Source organism: Lepisma saccharinum, chromosome 8 (genome assembly GCF_977018435.1).
Source record: "Lepisma saccharinum chromosome 8, izLepSacc3.1, whole genome shotgun sequence".
NCBI classification, from domain to species: Eukaryota; Metazoa; Arthropoda; class Insecta; order Zygentoma; family Lepismatidae; genus Lepisma; species Lepisma saccharinum.
The window spans coordinates 87,823,006-87,847,652 of record NC_139236.1 but is presented as its reverse complement, the minus strand read 5'-3'; the positions used below and the strand labels follow the sequence as shown (position 1 = coordinate 87,847,652).

Here is a 24,647-nt window from a genome sequence, read left to right as displayed (position 1 = left end):
TAAAACTTTCTCGAAGATATAATACATCCCTGCCGGGACCAACATTTTGTTCATGTTAACCGAGTGTTCGTCTTAAGCAAGTTCGTGTTAACGAGGGTTTACTGTATTTCTTTAATAAACGTTTGTGACCTACTTACTGACTTACCTTTGTAAAATTAGAGAGTGGGTGATACTATTAAGTCTCGAGAATGTGTCAGAAGGAAAGGGAGAGAATTGTGGGAAATTGACAACGGGAAACGCAGTGGGAAGAACAAATCGGAGAAGAAAATCCTCCTGCAGCACGGTATAAACAAAAGGAGAGAGAACGAAAGAGAGACGGAAATTGAAAAGAAAGGGTTGATGGTAGCAGAATCCTTCGCGAATTCCGCAAGATCGGATTTCCTTGCTACGAGGGGCGGGGAAAGGAACCTTCATCCCCCAGCACAACAAGGGAGGAAGATGTGGTCCTTTTCGGATGCTGCCAAGCGTGCCAGAGAGTGAAGGAAATCCTATCCAATGTAACCTTCCCAAAAGCCGTCACTTTAGAAATCGACTCTGGCCAGAAACTCATTCGCGTGAAGAGGGCTTTCCCACCCGTGTTTGGTCACAAAGGAAATATGACGGATTTCTTATGTTTCCTCCACGCTGGAGCTTATACCTCTTGCGCGCCTCTCGCCGCTAGGTACACTTGTCATTTTCCCTGGTCCTTTCTTCAAGTCTTAGGTATTACCTGCGTGACGTAACTCAAGGGAAATGATAGGGTTATCAAGTTATATCGGTATATTCTATCTTTCTTCCTTACGGTTTCAATCAGACGGGGTTGTGTAAGGTAGCTTTCAGACCGAAACGACAAGTGTCACTTAATAACCACTGTCATTGCCACTGTTGATGGGGACATAATACGTCGAGTCAGAATAACCAATGTCATTGCCATTGTTGACGGGGATATACTACGTCGAGTCAGAATAACCACTGTGATTGCCATTTTTGACGGGGACATACTACGTCGAGTCAGAATAACCACTGTCATTGCCATTGTTGACGGGGATATACTACGTCGAGTCAGAATAACCACTGTCATTGCCATTGTTGACGGGGATATACTACGTCGAGTCAGAATAACCACTGTCATTGCCATTGTTGACGGGGACATACTACGTCGAGTCAGAATAACCACTGTCATTGCCATTGTTGACGGGGATATACTACGTCGAGTCAGAATAACCACTGTCATTGCCATTTTTGACGGGGATATACTACGTCGAGTCAGAATAACCACTGTCATTGCCATTGTTGACGGGGACATACTACGTCGAGTCAGAATAACCACTGTCATTGCCATTGTTGACGGGGATATACTACGTCGAGTCAGAATAACCACTGTCATTGCCATTTTTGACGGGGATATACTACGTCGAGTCAGAATAACCACTGTCATTGCCATTGTTGACGGGGACATACTACGTCGAGTCAGAATAACCACTGTCATTGCCATTTTTGACGGAGATATACTACGTCGAGTCAGAATAACCACTGTCATTGCCATTTTTGACGGGGACATACTACGTCGAGTCAGAATAACCACTGTCATTGCCATTGTTGACGGGAACATACTACGTCGAGTCAGAATAACCACTGTCATTGCCATTTTTGACGGGGACATACTACGTCGAGTCAGAATAACCACTGTCATTGCCATTGTTGACGGGAACATACTACGTCGAGTCAGAATAACCACTGTCATTGCCATTGTTGACGGGGATATACTACGTCGAGTCAGAATAACCACTGTCATTGCCATTTTTGACGGGGATATACTACGTAGAGTCAGAATAACCACTGTCATTGCCATTTTTGACGGGGATATACTACGTCGAGTCAGAATAACCACTGTCATTGCCATTGTTGACGGGGACATACTACGTCGAGTCAGAATAACCACTGTCATTGCCATTGTTGACGGGGATATACTACGTCGAGTCAGAATAACCACTGTCATTGCCATTGTTGACGGGGATATACTACGTCGAGTCAGAATAACCACTGTCATTGCCATTGTTGACGGGGACATACTACGTCGAGTCAGAATAACCACTGTCATTGCCATTTTTGACGGAGATATACTACGTCGAGTCAGAATAACCACTGTCATTGCCATTTTTGACGGGGACATACTACGTCGAGTCAGAATAACCACTGTCATTGCCATTGTTGACGGGAACATACTACGTCGAGTCAGAATAACCACTGTCATTGCCATTTTTGACGGGGACATACTACGTCGAGTCAGAATAACCACTGTCATTGCCATTGTTGACGGGAACATACTACGTCGAGTCAGAATAACCACTGTCATTGCCATTGTTGACGGGGATATACTACGTCGAGTCAGAATAACCACTGTCATTGCCATTTTTGACGGGGATATACTACGTAGAGTCAGAATAACCACTGGCATTGCCATTGTTGACGGGGATATACTACGTCGAGTCAGAATAACCACTGTCATTGCCATTTTTGACGGGGATATACTACTGCAACTAAGCTGTAAAAAAGGCCCATTTACTCATAATCGACACGCTCAACCTCAACTGCATAAAGCACGATCTACCATACAGAGGTACAGTGAAAGCAAGCTGTTATCAGAGTCCATTATTCTAGGAAATTAGTTACGAATTCAAAACCAGAAACTTACATATTTTCCTTTTTATTTTAACAGTGCAAAGTACTTTTATAGAATTGTAACAATCAAAAAGTAAATAAATTCCCTTTCTTTATATATCCATAATCACACAACTGTATGATATGCAACTGAAATTTATATTCTACAACTTAAATTGACAAGTAATTAGGGGTCAATGCGTGTATAGTGAATGCGGCCATACGACCGAGAATTCTAAGAATAGGTTCCTCAATACCCAAACTAATATTAATTTAATTAGAAGTTAGAATAACAAAAACCTAATATAGGGTAAAGAAATGAACAAATAAACTATAGAATTTTAAAGGAACCACACTACGTGAATTCCCCATCATATCGCCACACTTACCATACACGTTTACAGTCAGAGCTACACCGCTCTTTCCTCCGTGACCGATGCCTCAAGACAAAACGTGCTCGTTTCCTCCTGGCGGCTCTGAGCATAACAGCCAATCAAATCCAGGCATGACGTCAGTTGCAATGTTACCAGCACATTCATTGCATTTGTGGGCAGAGGGTTATACTACGTAGAGTCAGAATAACAACTGTCATTGCCATTGTTGACGGGGATATACTACGTCGAGTCAGAATAACCACCGTCATTGCCGTTTTTGACGGGACATACTACGTCGAGTCAGAATAACCACTGTCATTGCCATTTTTGACGGGGATATACTACGTCGAGTCAGAATAACCACTGTCATTGCCATTGTTGACGGGGATATACTACGTCGAGTCAGAATAACCACTGTCATTGCCACTGTTGACGGGGATATAGTACGTCGAGTCAGAATAACCACTGTCATTGCCACTGTTGACGGGGATATACTACGTCGAGTCTGACCATAAGCAATGTCATTCCCACTGTTGAATGGAAATACTACTGACTACGGCCAATCATGGAATATAGCACCCTCTTCCCACCCCTACCTCTATGGGTGCCAGGGGTGTCTTGGAGTTGAACGGCATTGTGAGTGTCATTATTCATGTTGGGGACCCGGAAAACTATGGATTCCACGCTAATATCGGTCGTTTTCGATTATACTCATATTTACATGTCACCCCTTCCCACCCCCACCTGTAGGGGTGCCAGGATTGCTTTGGAGTTGAACTACATTGGGAGTGTCACTATTCATCTTAGCAACCCCGAAAACTATGGATTCCACACTAATATCGGTCGTTTTCGATTATTTTTACATGTCACCCCCTTCCACCCCAGCCCTAGGGGTGCCAGGGGTGTCTTACACCCACAGTATTTCTTTCCAGATTGCGAGTGATACGTGTAAGAAGTTTGGTTGAAATCGCTCCAGGCGTTCGAGAGTTATGCCGAAACAAACACGCACACATACACACATACATCCATTTTTATTGAATTAGAAAGCGTGTCAATGAGTTGTGAATTTCGTAAACGATCTTCATATTCACTCTAAATCGTGTTGAACTTGTTTGGCAAAATGATTTGGAAACCATTTTCTCGATGCAGTGTGAGTTCTCGCTGTGTGTTTGCCTGTATTTCCTATGCTCACAATGTTTTTCTCTCTTGTCGCAGATCGTGGTTATGTGGTCGGGGGACAAACCGCCCCCGTCCCCCAGCCGGTGGCCGTCCCTCCCCGCTGTCCCCCTGAACGTTCTCCACAACGCCGAGAGGAGCATCTCTCAGAGGTTCCACCCGCACTCCCTCATCCAGACGGACGCCGTGCTCTCCCTGGACGAGGATTCTCTGCTCACCACCGACGAGGTGGACTTTGCCTACACCGTGTGGCGCTCCTTCCCGGACAGGATCGTCGGGTACCCGGCGAGGTCGCATTACTGGGACGATGCTAAGGTGAGGATGCCAATGTTGTATGTGCTGAAATTGTTTTCTCAACTCTCTCTCTCTTTCTCTATTCTCATTCCCTATTTATCTCTTGCTCTCTCAATATTTCTACCTCTCTCTTATTCTCTGTAGTATGCCTACTTCTCTCTTACTCTGTGTACCTATTTCCCTCTCTTTTATCTCTGGTTTTCTCTCTCTCTCTCTCTCTCATATTCTACCTCTTCATCACTAACCCTTTCTCTTCCTCTTACTTTCACTTTCTCTTTCTCCCTCCGTCCTTTTTGTGTTTATCTAATTTTTCTTACTCTCGTTTAGTTTCTACCTTATCTCTAGTTCTATTTTGCTTCACTTTTTTCTATTTTTGACTGTCTTGTATTTCTGCCCTTGTTCCTCCCTTTACCCTTTTCTATGTCTTTCTCCTTTCTCTGAATTCTTCTCTCTATTTCTCTGCATCTGCTTTCTCTTTATTTATTTTCCTTACTTGTGCCATTTTCTTCCTCTTTCCCTATCTTACATGTATATATTTGCAATTATTGTTATTGATTGATTGATTTGCTTTATTTTACTTCGCTTCTTGTGCCACTTTTGGCAAATTTTCGAAGATGAGGGTGAGTGATGATATGATGGAATTGATGAATGGACACTCACAAACATCCATGCCCAGGTCGGGATTCGAACCCGGGACCTCTAGCTTCGTAACGCGTTGTGCTAAGCACTCCGCCACGGAATCCGGGGATTATTGTTATGTCTTAAATGCTGACATAGGGATCGCGACTAAATATTAAGTACAGCATTAGACCTCCGTGACGACTAGTTATTACAGCACGTTGCGACGCCTGGCGTCCCGGGTTCGAATCCCGACATGAGTGTTCCTTGTGAGTGTACCTCCATCAATTATATCATGCCATCACTCATCATCACAGTCGCGATTAGCCCAAATCGGAAGAAAAGCGACGCGAAATAAAAAAAAACACATGGAATATCACCAATAGGCTATCCCATACCTTTTAGTGGTGAAGGAGATTTATTCCTTTCATGGAAATGCGTCAGTGTTCATGTATCACACCAGCTATTACTTCCTCTTTCGTTTTAGCCAATGTTCTTTTCTGTTCGTACTACAAACAAGGCTTTCCCGTCTTTCCTCCCCAACAAAAACATTACAGTTTCAGGAGTCGAAATAACCACGTGACCAGCACGCTCTCGAAAGCCGTTCTGCTTGGAGCAGGCCTTGCGGTGGCTCCGTACAGAATCCCGTGGTTTATTATGCAACGGCCATTGTTTCGGAGCACCTGAGCTCCACATTAACAAGCAAACGTTATCACTTAACTGCGATGCTCTTGTGGCTGGAGAAGGCCAGTACTTTGCTGGAGAATCCATTTACACATTTTTGGTCGGCGTGTAAATTTTTTCTCTGCGGAAAGTTTGTACCGGATTTGTCGTAGCGGCTTTTCCTTAATCCAATAAAATAATGGCTGCATATTCAAATAATAATGCCCTGACTACCTACATGGTTAGAAAAGGCACTTAGGATCTACCTAAAATAAATGGCAGTCTCTGGCTTGAATTCTTCGAACTCTTATAAGGTGACAAGATTTTGAAAACAAGATGACGCGGCATTTTTCGTTTTTTTCCTGAAGGATGAACGGGACGGCAAAATGTAAATGTTTTAATTTTAATTTTTTTCGTCATAAATTGTTTGAAACTAATTAAATAATAAACACTGAGTAGATATCTTACATAATGTGGTGATATACACTTCACTCCAACCAAGATGTCCTTTAGATAAAGAAGCCATTCATTGATATTTTGCCGATGAATGAATCTTCTTCAGAGCATCCTTATAGTTCACCTTATTAATCAACATAGCTTTAAAAGACTTTACTGAAAGACCGTTCTTGTCACTTGTCCACAAGCCATTCATGTACAGTGGGATCCATGAGTAATACCGCGCATATTGTCCATCTCCATGTTCGTGCACTTTATTTGGCCCAATAAGAGCTTCAAGAATTAAAAGAATACTCAAAACAAGCTGTTGACAACTTCTGCACCAGCATACATAAAAAATCCATCGCTTAAAACACATAGAATGCAAGAGAAAAATGAATAAAAATAGTCATGGACAATTTGCACGATAATACTCATGGATCCCACTGTACGGAAAGACTCGTTCAGCGGGGGAATTATGGTTCCATCTAAACAGAGAGGAAACTCCAATATTTTAAGACAATTGGAATATGGCACATTGTTCACATTGAAATAATTTCTACCCAATAATGTCATTCTTGATAGTAATATTAGAGAAGGTGTATTGTTACAGTAATTCTATGTCATTGTCACAAAAAGGGACATTTTGCCGTTCCCTTTGGTTTAACGTTTAAATAATCGGGACAGAGACTCAAAAAAAGGGACTGTTCCGGTTAATAAGGGATGTCTGATCACCGTAAACTTTTAACCTGAATTCAAGTTCAAGATTTTTCTCATTCTTATGCAACAAACCTCATTGTTGCGTTCCCTGCTAAGTTGTTTACTCCATTATGATGATTCACGCTGCATAATTGTAATAAGGTGATGAGATGTTTTCTTTCAAAATTCTTTGTTATACCCTTTCGCGGTTTTTTTTATTTCCCTTTATTCTTACCGGAAACAATCGTAAGAGACTGTCGTTGTTGAACAACGCAAAAGTGGGGCAGTAATAGCTTTGGTAAGAAGGAATCATAACACCATCTCTCTCTCTCTCTCCTTTGAGCAGCCACTGAATAAAATACGTAATGTGGCCGTTAGATGTGTCTCTTTGCCACGCGAGGAAGCTTGGAAAGAAATGGCCAAGGCGAGGGAGGGAGGGGGAAGCCATGCGCGGTCTACCAGTGTTAAATTACACCATTTCCCGTGCGGTCATTCTTCACCTTAAAGCCACGGGCGCGATGAAACATAGCGGTTTCACAGAACAAGGCCACAGGTTTTTCTTTTCTTTTGTTCGTCTCGCTTTTTCTTCTTCCAGAGAGTCGTGGCTAGATAAATCGCCCGCCTCGGAACCATCAGGATGTTCCAGAAAGTTACCCTCCTCGGTAGCAATATGAGATCTCCAGGTATTTGGGAGGAAGAACTCGTTGGGGGTAGTTTCGAATTCTCCTCGCTCTCGAGGGCTTCAGAACTTTGGTTGCGTCCTATTTATTTCCTGCAAATGCCGGCCATTTTGTGGGAGCGTTTATAAAATGGCGGCACCGCGAGGAAGCTTATTTTCTCTGTCAGTGACGTATGGGAAGTTTATTCCGGAGGAACATGCATTAACAATGCGCTGTATTCGTTTAAGGGATGTTCGGCTGCAAGTGGAAAGAATGCCGTATCTCATTACCTAAAATTTCGTGAAAAGACTAAGTAAGAAATGTATTTGGAGACATTATTCAGCTGCTAACAAAGGCGTTCTCAGGTCTTTTTTTTTTCCACAGTCAGGCAGCAGTGCTCAAAGTGGGGGAAACATGGGGGGATGCTATCCACGCAGTTAAGAAAGTTCTCATGAAGAATCCTCCGCTAGGGTAATCTGCAAAGGCGTACTGCATTTTCTTCATGTTGATCCATACAAGCATCCCCCTCCCCCACATTGCCCCAAACTGAGCAAAGCACCCCCCCCCCCCACATCCACCTCAAGCTAGGAATTTCCATTTCGAGCAATGGGGGTAAAGTAATACTTCGTAACTTTTCCATCAGTCATAAAAACTAACATTTTACGTTTTCTTATTAATACTTTTTCACAAATCATGAAATTTAAAATACCTTGGTGATGTTGTCAAGTTCAGACTTCAGTCCACTATTTAGATAGAAACTTGATTCGTCTTGCTTCTTTTCCATATCACGTTGTTGGAGAACATTTCTTTGGTTTTTGGAATTTTTTCACGATGCACAGATAGATATCAGATACTACAGAGCATTCCCTGACATTCGCTACAAGACTCGGCGGCAAGCGGCCCGGCATCAGCGTTTGTCTTTCCCGGTGAACGGGTCCGCGACAGTCGGTAGAGTCTGCTATTAAAATTACAGTTTTCATATTGTGTACTAACCTTGACTACAGAAGGTGTTGAAAATGATGTCCCTCTGCTGCAACACATTCCTGGCATCTCCGAAGGAAATTGGCATTTACACGTGCAAGTTCGTCTACTGTAATTCTCCCGATTTCTCGTACAATACTCTCTTTTAACTCACGGATGGTGTGCGGATTGTCTTTGTATACTTTATTTTTTAGATTTCCCCATTTTTCTTTCCACTTTTATTCAGAACTGACCCTGTTTTACGAGGTTTAATATAGTGGTCCTATGTGGAACGGGAACACTAGGAATTTAGTTGCAAAACGTCGTCGCACTTCTCCACAATTCCTTTTTTCGAAGTAACACTCGACAAGATAAATCCTTTGTTGTAATGTGAACTTTGTGGTGCCATATCAAACCACAATCTTCAACACACGGACACGACACAACACAACTTCCGAGGGAGGATTATACTGGCGTCAGTCTGCAACGTCAACAGAAAGGGAAAGAGAGCGAAGGCAGGGAGAGCGAAAGAAACAGACTGTAGCGTGCGACTGTTGCGGACCCGTTCACCGGGAAAGACAAGCTCTGATGCCGGGCCGCTTGCCGCCGAGTCTCGTAGCGAATGTCAGGGAATGCTCTGTACTTATTCTGCTGTTTTTCATGGCACCCCTCATCCATGTTTTCAGGCTTCAGTTTCACCATTTGCATTACATGAAGTTTTTGCTAATCTTTCCCCCCCTTCACTCCCTTTAGCTCGTGAAGAAAACTAACTGCTTTAGGATATCCAAGAAGCAGAAATCGGTGGGAGGACCTCCAGATGGCATAAGACGTGGATTCTTTAAGAGAGAGAGAGTAAGCTTTATGAGAATCTTGAAGATCAACAACAAACAGTAAATGACTTTCTCATAAAATGCAAGAATACCTAGATGGGGCTGGCTACACCCTTCAGGTCCACTGTACCTTTATTTCCTAACCTTTAAAATTATTAATAATTTTTTTTTTCATTTTTGATTTATATGATTTGAATTCATAAATTATATAATTTTCAACGTCAACTACAAGCTGAAGTACACGACCTTACACAGGATCTAGCCAAGTTGAATTCGAAAGAGATATATAATATAAAAAGGACGCAGTAGAAAAAATAAACCTTTCGTATAATTTGCTATACCGTTTCACACAATCTAGCACAAAAACCATTTGCTTTCTAATTATTCCCTTTGTCGGTATTGTTTTCCACCCACTGCCTCTGCTAATTGTAATTATGAAAGTATTTGTGGGCCAAGCCGATCGTTTCCAAGTAATTTATAAAACATTTTCCTTTGCGCCATTTTCCAAAGAGATGAACAGCGGATTTTTTGGAGAATATTACATATTTTACATTACACTACACAGAGCTTAATTTTTCCCCAGAATTTCCCTGCATCGTGGGAAATTTCCCTTGAAGTAGCAACACTGATTTCATGTACCCTGATACATTATTATGCGGGACCCGGTCGCTTCAGGACCCTTACTCTGTTTGAAATGTTTCACGTTTCCGCATATTTTTGACGTTGGGAAACCCTTTTATATATTAACTACATTGGACGTTGTACCCAATCGTTTGAAGCGCGTGTCGCTCGCTATTCCGCTTCATTAACCGGCCCTGTGATTGACAACTCTCGCTGCAAATGATATCCACAATTAGAGCTCCACGCGTGAACTGTTTGGTCTCTAATTGACAAACAGCGGTCCACCGGATACATAGCTCCGCGACAAGAGAACGCCAGAAGTCATCACCTCATCTGTCAATGCAGTTAAAGCAGCTCGGTTATCATCTGTTGCTTTTCCCAAATTTCGGCGCAAAATTATACGAGGGTCGATCGAAAAGTGGGACGTTGCGAACGCACGGTGCTACGTTTCTTCTTTTTAAAGTTTTTTTTTAAGGTACTCACATCTACAGGCGATTTTATAGTTTGCCTTAAGGCTGATCGGTACTGCCTAGTACAATTGTACAACAAATGTTCTCGACATTTCAGAATCAACTAAAATCGATTTTTGAGACTTAAACACCCATACTGCGACGCCAGTGGTCCTGGGTTCGAGTCCCGGCCTGAGCATGGGTTTTTACGAGTGTCCGTTCATCAATTTCATTGTATCATCACTTATCCTCACCTTCGCGATTAGCCAAAACTGGCAGAAAAGCGAAGTAAAATAAGCCAAATTAGTAAATAATAAAAATAAATAAAAAACCATAAATTACGAAATGTATGTAGCAGTGTTGCCACATGTAGGGAAATTTCCCTTTATGACGGGAAATTTGAACCAAATTTTGAACGAAATGGGATGAAAAATACCAAAATTCCATGGAACTTTTAAGATACCAAACTTAAAAATAGTACAGATTATTTGTTACTATTATTTTTAAAGGGAAATACTGAGTGCAAAAAGGGAAATTTTATCCCTTGGAAAGGGAAATTATGCCCTCAGATTGTGGCAACACTGGTATGTAGTCACCGGCAATAAAAGTGGCACACCAACATCCTGAAAGACTCGCTTCCCTGCATGGCGTCATGTGTGTTGCCTAACTGCACGGCGGTGATAGAAGTTTCCATTGAAAATTTGTTATTAAAATTGGTGATATCACCAAGCGACAAATGTCGCCTGTCGCTTCGGTCTTAAAGTTCCCTATAGTAAAACATTCACTGCACTCCAGCGAACAACAGCCTGAGGAGAAACCATGACGATATTTTGAGAAATCGGCCCATTCCGAGCGAGACGTGTAGTTTGTCTTGTCTCTTCGGTTCGAGACAAGACAAACTACGTGGAAGATTCACCCCCTTAAACCAACGTAGGTCATTTTCACTCCCTCTCATCCCCCATGCTGATAGCTGATGAACTTGGAGTTGAACGGCATTTACATAGCAATTTCGCACCTTCTGTGTAGGCAACCAAATTCGCCGTGCTGTGCAGCGGGAAGCATAACTTGCAGGATCTGACACACGAAAAATGCCACGCAACAGAATACTATTTTTAATCCCCTTCCCACCCCCACCCCCCTAGGGGTGCCAGGTGTGTCTTACCCCCACATGATTTATTTCCAGGTTGCAAGTGATACGTGCACCAAGTTTGGTTGAAATTGCTCCAGGCGTTCGAGTGTTTACCCGAAACAAACAAACACAGACACACGCATATATACACATACATCCATTTTTATATATATACAAGATAAATAGATAGATATAAAAGAACAAGATGATAGAGGGTTGTTTTCTAAGACACACGTGTCACCTGTCTGTCGCTTCGGTCGGAAAGCTCCCTAAGACGAGTTTGTCCTTTGACAACTTTTTGTTTTATTGTGCTCGTTCAGTGCCCGGGGCGACAGCCTCCTCCCCCAGCAGCTACGGCTTTAATCATTGGCTCTGAAGAATTGTTTTAGTGCCCCCTTGCTTATTTCATGTGTTGTTTTTGTCCTGTGCAGGTATCTTTACAACCTAACACTCTTAACCTTTCTAAATGATTTTTTACACCCCTATACTTTACTTTCATGTAGGGATTTTAGATAAAGGAATTGTCCCTTGTATTGAAGGGTACAAAATGGCCATATGTACCGACAGAACCACTAAGGCCAATGAAGCGTCCCCCAGATAATGACATAATCCCCATAAAGTATTGAATTACGACAGCGTGTGTGCTACTTGAAAGTCAATTTTTTTAGCTTTACTAAACAATACTTCATCTGCCCCTAAATTCTTCGTTTTCTTCATCTAACAGACTAAATATGGTGCACCTAGTAGCAAACTTTCCTTGGAACTAAATAAAGTTAATTATTTATTACGGAATTAATTATATTCTGATTCCTCTTACTTTAGAAAAAATGTGTTCAATTTAATATTATTATAAGGCAACCCCCCTCCCCAAGTTTTGATGCCGCGCCATTACCCCCCCCCCCCCTTCCCTGTGTACCGAAGTACCTAAAAGGTTTAATTCATTTCACTCAAAATGTCGAAAAATTTGGCAAAATGTAGGACGACGCTTGTAGAACACGATTTTTTTTCGTAATTTTTCCCCGTGCGGTGTGATTTTTGCAATCCATGGTTACCCCTAATTTGTTCGCAGTGATTGACTCAGATGTGAGGGGTTTTTTTGTAACACCCTGTAGTTCCCTACCCGCAACTCCATTAATTGGTACGATGGAGGTTCTCGGTTCGCGGCCCCTAACATGAATGAATCACTGTGTAATGAGCCGGAATTTTGACTCCGGGCCAGATTCATTCTTCCGGTCTCGCCGACCATTTACACAAATATTCGATTAAAACAGCGGCTTTAATCGGGTATAAATGGAGGGGGCTTAAATCCCGACGCTTTCGACTCCCGCGAAATCAATAATTAAGTGGAACGAGTGCATGGGGAGGAGGGGCACCCGGAGTTCCATATAATTATTCCTATTGGAACCCGGAGCAGGCATAAATCCCGGAACTGAAACGGTGGTCCAAAGAGCTGATCCGGTAGCTTTCCGCCCAGAACTAGACGGAAATGTGCCCCTTTGTCGTCAGGGAGAGGACAGGAGCCGGGAAATTTGTTTTCCGGAAGTTTGAGGGGTTGGTAGCATACGCAGGGTGCAAGCGAAACGTTTTGTTTTGTGCGGTTGCTAGGCAATCCTCTGTCCCTTTTGGGATCCAATAATACACATTATTATTATTATTAATAATAATAATATTAATCTCAGACATTTGCAAAAGACAAAAAAGGATGTTAGGTTACATATATTTTTCTCATGGAAAGATTTTCAAGAAGGACGTACCCTAATCTACATGTGAAAACATTAGTTCGTCCAATGGTAATGCATTATGTTTTTTGATAGCCAATAGTTAACCTTCAAAATATTGACTCAGATCAGAAACTTTTTATCGGGTTACTATGTACGAAGTTTAGAAAGAATTACTATAAACAGCATTATTCAGAATGGCTAACATTGTTAAATATATCTCTCTTACAAGAAATAAGATAATTGAAAAAGAAAAGTTTTGTTAAGAAGATATTGGCTTTTTTCATTTAGATAGTGAATACATTTAGAAAAATATATCATATAAAATTCCTAAGTGAAATACGAGGAATATCTCAATTGTGATCTCTCTCAAAAAAGGCTAGAGGTTTAATAGCTGAACTTGTGGAAAGCTACAATATGAACTTATAATGATGTACAAGATTGTAGGATCTCTTGTATTATTTTATACTTATAAATAATGCATTCAGCTAAAGTTGCGTGACCACCCTGAAACATTTCTAAGTCTAGGAATCATGGAGATCGTATGGATATCCAGTACTGGATGACCCATGAATATCCAAGACTGGATGTTCCATGGATATCCAGGATTGGATGTCCCATGGATGTCTAAATGATATCCATAATATTCATGGATCTGATCTGGGCATATTGTATATCCTGTGGATATTCCTTCGAGTTTTGTGCTGTATGGGATAGAATCTTAGCTTTAGCTGACAGAAACCAACTTTACGACAGGTGCCTCTAGCAGACGAAAAGCAGAGTGCTGAAAGGTATACATTATTGCATGTAATGTGATGTCAGAAAATATAAGCTAACATTATAATAAACAATCCAGCAGGAAAAGTAAACATGAGGAATATCTAATGGGGAATATTAATGATGTAAATATGAGGAATAATGTTGGAGAATGTTTATGATACTGCTTGTCCAAACTGAAACATAGAACTTTTTTGTGAGGAGTGAAAGACTAGGCTGGGTAGTGGCACATCTGAATGAAATCGCCCTCTAGTCTGAACACTGTGAGACACAATTACGAATAGTCTAGGCAAAATATATTTTGCAGCACCTTGCATAATGCGCCGTAATCCACGCAAATCAATGTTTTTCATAACCTGGTAAAGTTGTTGCTCTGCGCAGCCATCACGATGTTTTTACAGTGCAGTTGGTATAGAGCGACCACAAGGAAAAGAACCTTCCGCCAAAAGACTCCGCGCAGCTTCCCCTACAACGGTTCAACTCGGGCCATAAGAAAGCATGTTCCACTCTGCCCCTCCCCTCCGCGCGGAAGTACGATGCACAGGAGTCGCGGGTCTGCGCAGGCTCTGTTCCTGTGGTTCCACTTATATAGCGTACAACTGTCCCGTATCTTCTATAACGGAAAGTGGCGTAGTTGATGTCGGGTGCCTCGTTAGGGGTATTCATCTCCTGTGCCCTTTCACTTAATCCGCCCGTTCTGCCTTTAGTAGAGGCAACGCCAGAAGAGGGGGAGAGAGGGGCCGTGCCGTGGCCCGCCGTGTTATAATGCAATAGTCAACATTGGTTATGAAAATAAAAGTGTGTAGTAGGTAAGATGAATATGATGGGATACCCTTGAAGATTCGAACCCAAGACCTCTGGTTCGGAGCACATTCTACTAACCTCTGTATCGTGGGGATCTGAAGTAAAATTTGACACAATTTCAAGGCAACATTTGAATGTTATCATTTTTTTTTTTTTTTACTTTCAATTACTGGATAAAAAATCATTGTTTAGATCATGTAATAACAATGTTAAGCTATTATCAAAACACATTTTTATTTGAAGATATGGCCCATTCAAATCCTTGCCTGCCAAATCAGTATGTTTGACGTCCCCAATGGCCTTTAGAGATAAGGAAGGGTACAGAATAACCAAATTACAGGTAAACATATTCTAAATATTGTTTTTTTGTTTTGTTTTTTTGACAATTGCCTTGTTTCCAGGGTTCCTGGGGCTATACTTCCAAGTGGACCAATGACTACTCTATCGTGTTGACGGGAGCAGCTTTCTATCACCGCTACTACAACTTCCTCTACTCCAATTGGCTGAGCCCGCTCTTGCACAAGACTGTTGACCAGTCGCAAAACTGTGAGGATATCCTCATGAACTTTTTAGTCAGTCACGTGACGCGACGGCCGCCTATCAAAGTCACTCAGCGAAAGCAGTACAAGGAACAGCCGCCAGGTGGTGCTAGGTAAGTTTTTGAATTTTTAACGGCCGTTTTGCCTGTGTGCAGATAAGGTGCAAGTTTAAAATATAACAAGTAGTTAGTGTTGCTTTGAGTTTTCACTGTTCAGTTAATCTGTAACTCGTACTTTTTGATATGTGGAGAAGTCGTTGTTATTTCCATAACCTTGCATGCCGTCTCACTAAACACACACTGAAATTTTCACAGTCCTCGCCTCACGAGACAAAAAGAAAACCTGCCTAACCTACTAACATTTAGTTTTCGGCTGGAAAATTCTTCCTGTCGTACTTAACGCAGATTAGGGAGATGATCTTGGAGTCCCAGGTTTTCGGGTTGTGTGGAAATTCGGTGTGGGATTAGTGAAATTCAACTGACATGTGTATATGCATGACGTAAGTGCGAACTCCGAATATTAAGTTGTCAGTGTTTGTAGACTTTGTTTTTTTCACTGTTGTAAATAAAAATAATCGGTTTTATTTTTATCTACTCAAGGTTGCTCTTAGATATGCTGTTATGCATATGCTGCTAACGATATTTTCCTCCTTTACTCCTTACCAGTTGTAAGAATATACGCGCAAACCATGTAATCTGATGTAAACAACATGGCAACCATCGTAATTTTAACAATTCGTCTTGGAGAAAGGAAGTAGAATTATCCTAACAAGCACCTTGCCTTCTCTTTACAATAACGAACAATTTTCTACTAACTTTCTAAGACAATATGTGAAACATGTGTACTCGAGGTTAATGGGAATATATTCTACTTTCGTCTCGCCATTGTCACGTGTTTTGTCTACATTTTCCCAAAAGTTTTTGCGTGACAAAGAATGTGAATATTTTCCGTTCTAAATTGAATCACCATGATTGGAAAATAACACGTCTTCTTTGAAGCAATGTTGTAAATTAATTTTAGTGTACGCTTGTCTACGTAGACTGTGTAAAATATACGTGCAGATTACCTGTGTTCAACCAAATAGTTGAATAGGCCTACACTATGAAACAGTCGTGTTTATCTGAGTGTAGAAGTCTATTCAAGTAATCCGATCGAAATCTTTTAGGTGGACAAAATATGATTTTTGTGTGATCTTCAGGCCCTTTTCTTCCCCACAAAATAGACAGAGTATGTGTTTATAATGTTACTGGCAACCCAGTGCCCCCATTTTGTTTCCCTATGCAGAGAAAATGGCCATTGAGACTTTTTGGCGCCAAAATGTCTACTTTCCGTTTTGTTCTGCAGTGGGATCAAGTGTAATTAATCTGATGGTGACAATAGTTGCTGAACAGCATTATCTAAGCAGGAATTGTATCATTATTAAGAAAAATCAAGAGTTCCACGGTAGGAAATCATGAGAAACGAAACTTCCGCGACCACGTGGCGAGTAGCTCCTCTTTAAGCAGAATGTTCAGAAGAGGGAAAACACAAAGTGATATCGGAGGAACGAGACTTGCAAAACACACCACCGAACCCACTCACCATTCTCTTTCTTTTGCAGATCCCCATGGAACGATCCGGACCACTTTATTCAGCGGCAGACTTGCTTGAATACCTTCGCTGCAGTGTTTGGCTACATGCCACTTCTCCGTTCCAATATGAGACTTGATCCCGTGTTGTTTAAGGATCCTGTTTCCAATCTCCGCAAGAAATACCGCCAGATAGAGCTGGTTGGGAGCTAGTATTTCACCTTCATTAACATTTTGAATGCCTGGTGGTAAACTGTGCTTCGCGGGGGGACTGAAGTTAGAGTATGTTTTCGGGGGTTTCTTGTTTTGTAGTACAGATGTTTTTACTGATTCGTAGCTAGAGGAACGTAGTGTAAGAATTTACAGTACTTTTTTTGTTTATTGTCATCGAGAGAAAAGAGAGAAATTGGCGATGTATTCTCAATGTGTAATTTTTACCCTGAAAAATGTTGCAATGGTTCCAGAGTAGCTGTGCATCGGCGAAGTGCGATTTGTTGTGAATATTTTTTAATTTTGTTTCTCTCTTTTTCTCTGTGTTCCTTAAAGGGTCAGTCTAGCTGTGGAGATATTTTCTTCTTTTTAAAAACTACATCATGAAAGGTTGGTGCTTCCTTGCAGAAGAAGATGTCTCCTAAGGCTAGACTTAATTTAAGACTCTTTTTATTTTTTAAGACGGAAGAAAAAAGACTGAAAGGGCAAGCTGAATGTAATCTGCAATGAAATTTTATTTTCGTAGTTTTGTTTTCGTTCCTTTTTTCTTCTGTTCAGAAATGCAGCCATATTTTTATTATCAACACGTGTATACAATCAGTAATATTTTAGCTTATGAACAATTACATTTCCTCTACTTTCATCTCTGAACCAGACAATTTTAGCGTACTGCTGTAGGGACTACGGAATCAATATACTGATTGCAAAAAATACAAAATAGGCCTCAGTCCATGCCATTGTCGCTTTTTTAATAAAGAACACTATACTATTAGTTCAGTGTATTCATACACTCATTCAAACACATTCATAGTGTATATTAGAATCTCTCTCTAAAACACTATCATTTGTATTTCTTTCCCTTGAATCGAGAGTTTTTCTTAATTTTCTGTATTCATACATTCCAGCATTAACACAATTATTGAGCAGCTTTTATACATGCACCATAAGAATTTCATGCTTGGACTGACTTCTGACATTTGCACTATGTTCCCATGTGGACACATTTTTCTATAGATAAAGGCTCTTCTCTTAAAGCATATGTTCGTTGTGATTCACCTTTGTTGTTATCAGTGCTGTACATTATAACAAAAATATCCACATGATCAGTACCAAGAAAAATAAACACTATAGAATAAACTATTCTTTAAAGTAATTTCTTCCATACCTTTCCATTGTTTTCAATATTCTTACTTTGTTACACTTACTGGCCCACCTACCTTGTGTGTACTTTATGAAGGAAGAATTCACAATTTTTAATGTCAAACAAACAATAACAACTTAAAAATTGAAAATTAACATTCGTTAATTCATTAAATTTCACTAACTCATAGTGAAGTAAATAAAACATTTACAAGCATGGTTTTACCAAAGAGGACGAAGTTGAATAATTTCCAATTGTGATTTAGAAACAATATGTTTATTTTATACTTGTGTCATTGTAGTAATTTAATGATATACTCAAATGTCCGTAGCAAGGCATGCTACTGAAATTTCCTTATGGCAAGCAGAATTTTAAGTAAACATAACATTGAAAAATTAGTGAACTGGAATGTTAGAGAAGCATGTACAGTCAGGAGAATGTTGCTGTTGTTATTGATTAATTAAGAAAAACTAAAATTCTTACTTTTTTTCCGGACAAGCCAGATGATGATAAAAATCATACACATTCAAGATGAAAGGTTGTTTTTAGGAACGGTGAAGTTGTAGAAACCTCACCTGCACGTTTGAACGAATCCTTAATAATGGTAATTTTCTCATGACTGTATTCTCTTTATACGGCACTTCTTTCCAAGATTTAGTTCGACCGACTTTTTGCAATTATTTTTTTTTAAGAACATTTCTATTACTTCGTGTAATTAGTCCATGATTCTTCTTAGTGAAAGTGAATGCTTATTTTACAAACTGTTAAAATGAGTGCTTCGAAAATGTGCTCCACTAAATTTATTGACCTTACACACACAAACAGAGACAGAAAAGCCAGTTCTACAACTAATCTTCTGGTTAGGTTTTTTTCCTTGGCGTTGCTAAGAAGCACATCACATATCAAACGAATAGTCCCAATACAAAAATAATATTTCAAAGGAATCTTTGCATTTCAAAGTGATTCAGTTTCACTAAAGATATTAAGAAAGCAAACTGTTTTTTTTTTAAATATGTACTCTTTGTACTCGAACAAAAAACATGGCAATTTTATGTAATCATTGGTTCAGAGACATTTTTTTGGTATCAAGATTTTTTATTTAACCTCCTTCACTGAAAATCCTTGCCTAGAATAAACATTTGCCAATTTTATGTATTTTTAAGTTAACACTACTTTCTTTTCGTAAGTAGGCGATCTTCTTCACTATTTGTTTTTGGTGCAGAAATTAATTTGGCAATATGGCCACATGTGTTCATGTTTTCCAAGATAGTGTCATATTGAATGTTATGTTACATGTATATTTTAAAATATTTGACATATTTTCCTCAAAGAATGCCCAAATTTAGCTCTTCTGTGGCGAAGTTTTGACACATGTAAGAAGTACTAGTTTGCATGCAAATCGAAGAAGGATTATTACAATTATTATTTAGATTATGATAATAGATTTGATTAACATTGTATAATTCGTGTACATTTTTGTAATGCATGCCATCAATACCTTATATCACATTAAAATTTATTGAAGTGTCCAATTTCAGGAAACTTTCTGATAAACATATTTTTATTCGAACAGATATTCAATATGGCACCTTTTATCATTATTTCTCTCCTTGCCTAATATGTGCCATTTTTGTTGCAAAGTTCTTTTTAAAAGAAATGTTAGACATGTAAATTTTGTTGAATGTATGTATGTTGATGGGAAGTCTGATGATAATTATTAACAATGTGTAGAATATTTGTTACTTGTTAGTTGATAGATGACCAAGAAAAGTTTTTTTTATGTTAACAAATAAAATTTGGTTTTCCGTTATTTAAAAAGAGTGAATAGGCTCAAAACTTGAACCTGCTGTTTTTCATTTGATGTACATGGTGGGTCAAGAGTTTTTACTGAAATTTATTTGCAAATGAAATGTCCTAACTTTTTCGTTACTATATTTATATAAAAGTTGCTGAGTATAACTTATGATTGAAATTCAACGTTTCGTACACAGTTGTAATGTAATATCGTTTTTTCTAGAATCATGCTGGGAAATAAATTCAATTTCAATAAAGAAAGATGGAATTATGTGTTTATCTTATTTGAAATCAGATTTTCAAATAACAATATACAGATTCTTGAAAAGACATTATTGGTCCAAGTAAGCATTTTGTGCCATAAACAAGACAAATGTTTCACAAAAATTCTCGTTTTCTCATTTGCCATGAATTTAAAAAAAAACATTAATGAATTTTATATTTTGGTTCGAAAGTATTAAGCTTTCTGAAATAGATGCATTATTTATTATTATCATCACTTGGCCTACCATATGTACAGTATCCTTGATTTTATGTACCTAATTTTTTAGTAGATAGCAATTGTAAATACAAAAGCTCAAGTTTGATCATGAGTGTCGAATTGAGGAAATAAATGCAGAAAATGAATTTTGGTATACTAAGTAGTAAAACAGTAGGTTACAGTGGAAATTATTTATGAAAAATTACTAATTGGTACGACATTGTGTATAAAGTGTGACATACGTGTGTTGTAGGTTTGTTGGTATATACTTCGTTTATATACATTTGATGAAAATTGTGCGATTGTGTAAATATTTTTTCATGGTTATGCAATCATTGATTAATTCCTTAGTTCCTAAGTCTAATTATGTTTAATGAACAATTTTATAGCCAGAGAGAGTCAACCATTTGTGGGCGAGTGTCTTGAAATTATCCTTATGATATCAGTTGGAGACTGTATTAAAAGCTGTGGAAAATCAATCGGTATGCTTTTGTGCAGCTATTTACAGGTATTTTAATTTTGATAGTCTGTATTACTAATACTGTTTTTCCTATTTTTAATAGTTGGGAACTAAAACAACTTTACTTATTTTCCATCCACCTTCTTTTATTATTTTATGGGATGGACAATGTTATGGTGTACAACTTAATTCAGATATTCATCCTAACTACATGGCATTACTTATATTATACTTTTACAGTGTTAATCATTATCTGTACACTATTGTTAACTTAAAACACTAACTGGTTACCAGTTGACTGTGAAATTTATTTTTAATTGCTATAATGTGGGAGCAACAGACCATAAGTGAAAATGGTTTACATTCATCCAATTGTACTTTTCTTCCATCGCATTTTATTTATTTATTTACTGACTGTGCAATTAAGGTTTCAAGTTGAATTGTAATATCAGCAATATATTTTTGCTGTACCTGCACAGGACATTTGTGATTTATACAAATAGTAAATATATTGCAATTAAAGTTAAAGAAGAATCAATCAAACAAAATTTTGTTCAGTTTTCAATTAGTCATATCCATCGTAGATCAGTGACCCATGGACTATTTCACATGTGTTATACCTTTTTAATTTATTTGGCAGTTTTTTTACTATTAAATATACTTCCTCCTCCTCCACTCTTCATGAAAATCTGTGTGATAGTATAACTTTCAATTGTTTATACTTACAATAAAACAAAGCCCAGCTTTCGGTAACGTGAAATATTAACACAAAATTTAGAAAAGTGGAAAACAAAATGCACTATATAATAATCTTCATGGTTTTTCATCGGATAAAGTGTGTGCCATAAATTCCAGTGACAACTGAAAAGTAAAACTTTAAATTAGAACCTATGCAGATATCAGATGCAATGCATACACATGCTTTAATAAGAACATATTCTTTCATTACATAACCTGCGATTTTTTTCACTAATTAGGGGATATAACATTTGTAGGTAAATGAGATTGGTTACATCATAGAGTAACTGAGAATTGCCTGGGTGCCATTTGTAAATCTGTATCGGTTCAATCAAGATTGGCAACTTTGTAAATCTTACCTCCCTGGTAACAACACTATTATTTCATATTGTGTACCATTTTTTGAAGTCTACTATGCACAGTTAGACTAATTGCGATTTTATTAATGTAACAATCTTATTTGGTTACCATAATATTCTGTATAGTCGATATCAGTAGCGGCAATTGGGTGTCAAAACTAAGGGAGGTGGGGAGTACAGTTTACTTTCTCTTGGTAAACAAGCATGAAGACTCCATAAAGTGGGAGCAAACAGTGAAGGGAAATTAACCCCGTAATCGGCATCACTGTCTGCTGTTTCATTTTTTTTAAATACCTTGTTGAATTTCTGGAATATGTAATAGGTTTCTGTAAAGATTTGCAAATCCTGTTCCCACAAAGGCTTCTTTTTAGTAAGTCCACTTGATTCAATGAAACATAATGTTTTCACTTTATTATATAATTTGTGGATTAGCATTGTTGGAGAGAACAATCTCCTATGGTGCTCATCTCCTTCTTTTTTTTTTTCATCCTCGTTGTCTGTCCATGGGTGATAGCACACGAGAATTCCCTTCTCGTTATATTTTCCCTCCTGCCACCTATTTTGCATCCGAGTGATATCTGCTGATTTATGCGCAGCAGCTCTCAAAAATTCATTACATCCTACGCTGCATAAATGAATAACATCGCAGCTATGCTCCAGAGAAAACTTTTTTTTTCCATAAAACTGAATGAGTTTACATTCTTTGTTAGCTAAATATTTCCTGTTTTCTTGCGATGTCCAGAAGTGGTTATCTGTTGGAATATAAATTTTGCATGATGTTCAAAAAGTCCGTAGTCAAAATCATTTGGAATGTACTTTTTTTTGTTTTTGGCTTCTGATTCAAACACATTTTTAAAATGCTGTCAAAGTGTTAAAGATTAAAGTTTACAGGTTGATCCAAAGTGCAAAGTGTAACAGATTAATATCAGGTGGTCATTTTGTCCACTCACTGTTTCTATACTTAGAATTAATTAGTCAGGAAACACAGTAAAACAAATCGTTTTCGGTCTTGTTGTGAGTGAGGTAAATTCTATTATGCTTTGGTAGACATACAGAGAAATTTTTTTATCCAACCCTTTGGGCACTCTGCAGATAAAGTATTGGATGGAGTAGATAATTTTCAATAGGATATACTTACTATTCCTCAGAACATTCAAAAACTTTACTACTTAAAGCATCTTTTAAGTCATCAACTTTTAATTTTAAAAAAGAATTGGCAAAATAGATATTTCCAAAATTAAATAAAAACTCTCAATTTATTCCTTTTGTGTATTACATCATGTACTCCAAATGCAGTCTTATAACATATTTACACAAGTATTTTTAAAATATTACTATAGATGATAATATCATGCTCTGTGCATTTAGTACCTTCTACAATCTGAAATAATTGTTACTGAAAGTAACCTAGGTTCATTATAATTTATGAGAATGGTATCTTGGTCTGATATTTTCAATTTACTCTTTAATTCTCAGACCCACAAAGAGAATGCAATTTTAAAATATAGTCGAATTTAATAATTCCACTTGGAATTCAATGTAAGGAATTATGCCTTGTAATAACAAAATTCTGCCATTAATCTACAAATCAAGAATTTTTTTAGTTCTAAATTTGCATTACGCATAGTATGATGGAGAAATAAAATTGTTATGATTAATCACACACAAAATATTCTTTGGAATTAAAATTATCTGATTCTGTCTGTGGTCCTTTAATGATTTTCAGCAGTATTTGAGGGCACTTCTCTTTAGGAACAAAAGGTCAACAAAAGAACATGGAAGTGAAAATATTTTTTTATTGTTGTTTTTTATGGGGAATGGTGTACGGGAACCCAAATAAATTACCTTGCATGTATAATTAGCTCCTTTCTTAATTGAATGTGTATGACTGATGTATGTTTGAGTTTTTGCTTTTCGAAAGGGCCATGTGAATAGACAAATGGATGTATAGCAATTGGTTTTAATTCCTCTTTGTAATGACTGATTTATACATATATGAATAACAACTGCCTGATTTTAATTGACTGTGGTTATAAAAAAAAATACGATGAACAATGTTTTGTACAGTTTTGTACCAAAACTATACATATATAAATATATATATATTATGACGTTGTGTAAAGAGAAGAATAATATGTTCATTCCTAGATGAATTGATTAGCAATAATGAATAATAAAATATTGATAGAAAGAGCTTGTGCTTTATTTAATAATATGTTCTTTATCAAATTGTTTTTATATTTGACTTATATACCCATACGCACTGTAAAATTCTTAGTAGAAATGCACTCTATAATGAAAAATAAATACCGGTAAATTCCTTGATAGAAGTCCTTGCTAATTTCGTTTAGTTTATTGGACTGGCTTTAGCTATTTTGCTATTCTTGGGGAATAGGGTAAGATTAACGTAATCTCCTGTCCCAGTGCATGAACTGTCTCAGATGTCATGGCTTCCTGGAACCTGAGCCCTGCTCAAAAGGGTTGCAAGTTAAAACAAAATGTTAATAGCAT

The 24,647-nt window shown here is 38.3% G+C and overlaps 1 protein-coding gene across 1 annotated transcript in view; it reads left to right on the top strand.

Moving 5' to 3' along the window:
• The window catches only part of ttv (exostosin glycosyltransferase 1 ttv), a 592,853-nt gene extending 568,535 nt beyond the window's left edge, over nt 1–24,318 (top strand). Inside the window, exons 5-7 of the mRNA XM_083127269.1 lie at nt 4,230–4,505; nt 15,248–15,498; nt 16,986–24,318. Coding sequence (XP_082983395.1) covers nt 4,230–4,505; nt 15,248–15,498; nt 16,986–17,166 — 708 coding nt within the window. The 3' untranslated portion in view covers nt 17,167–24,318. The remainder of the gene's footprint in view (nt 1–4,229; nt 4,506–15,247; nt 15,499–16,985) is intronic.
• Nucleotides 24,319–24,647: the final 329 nt, after the last annotated feature.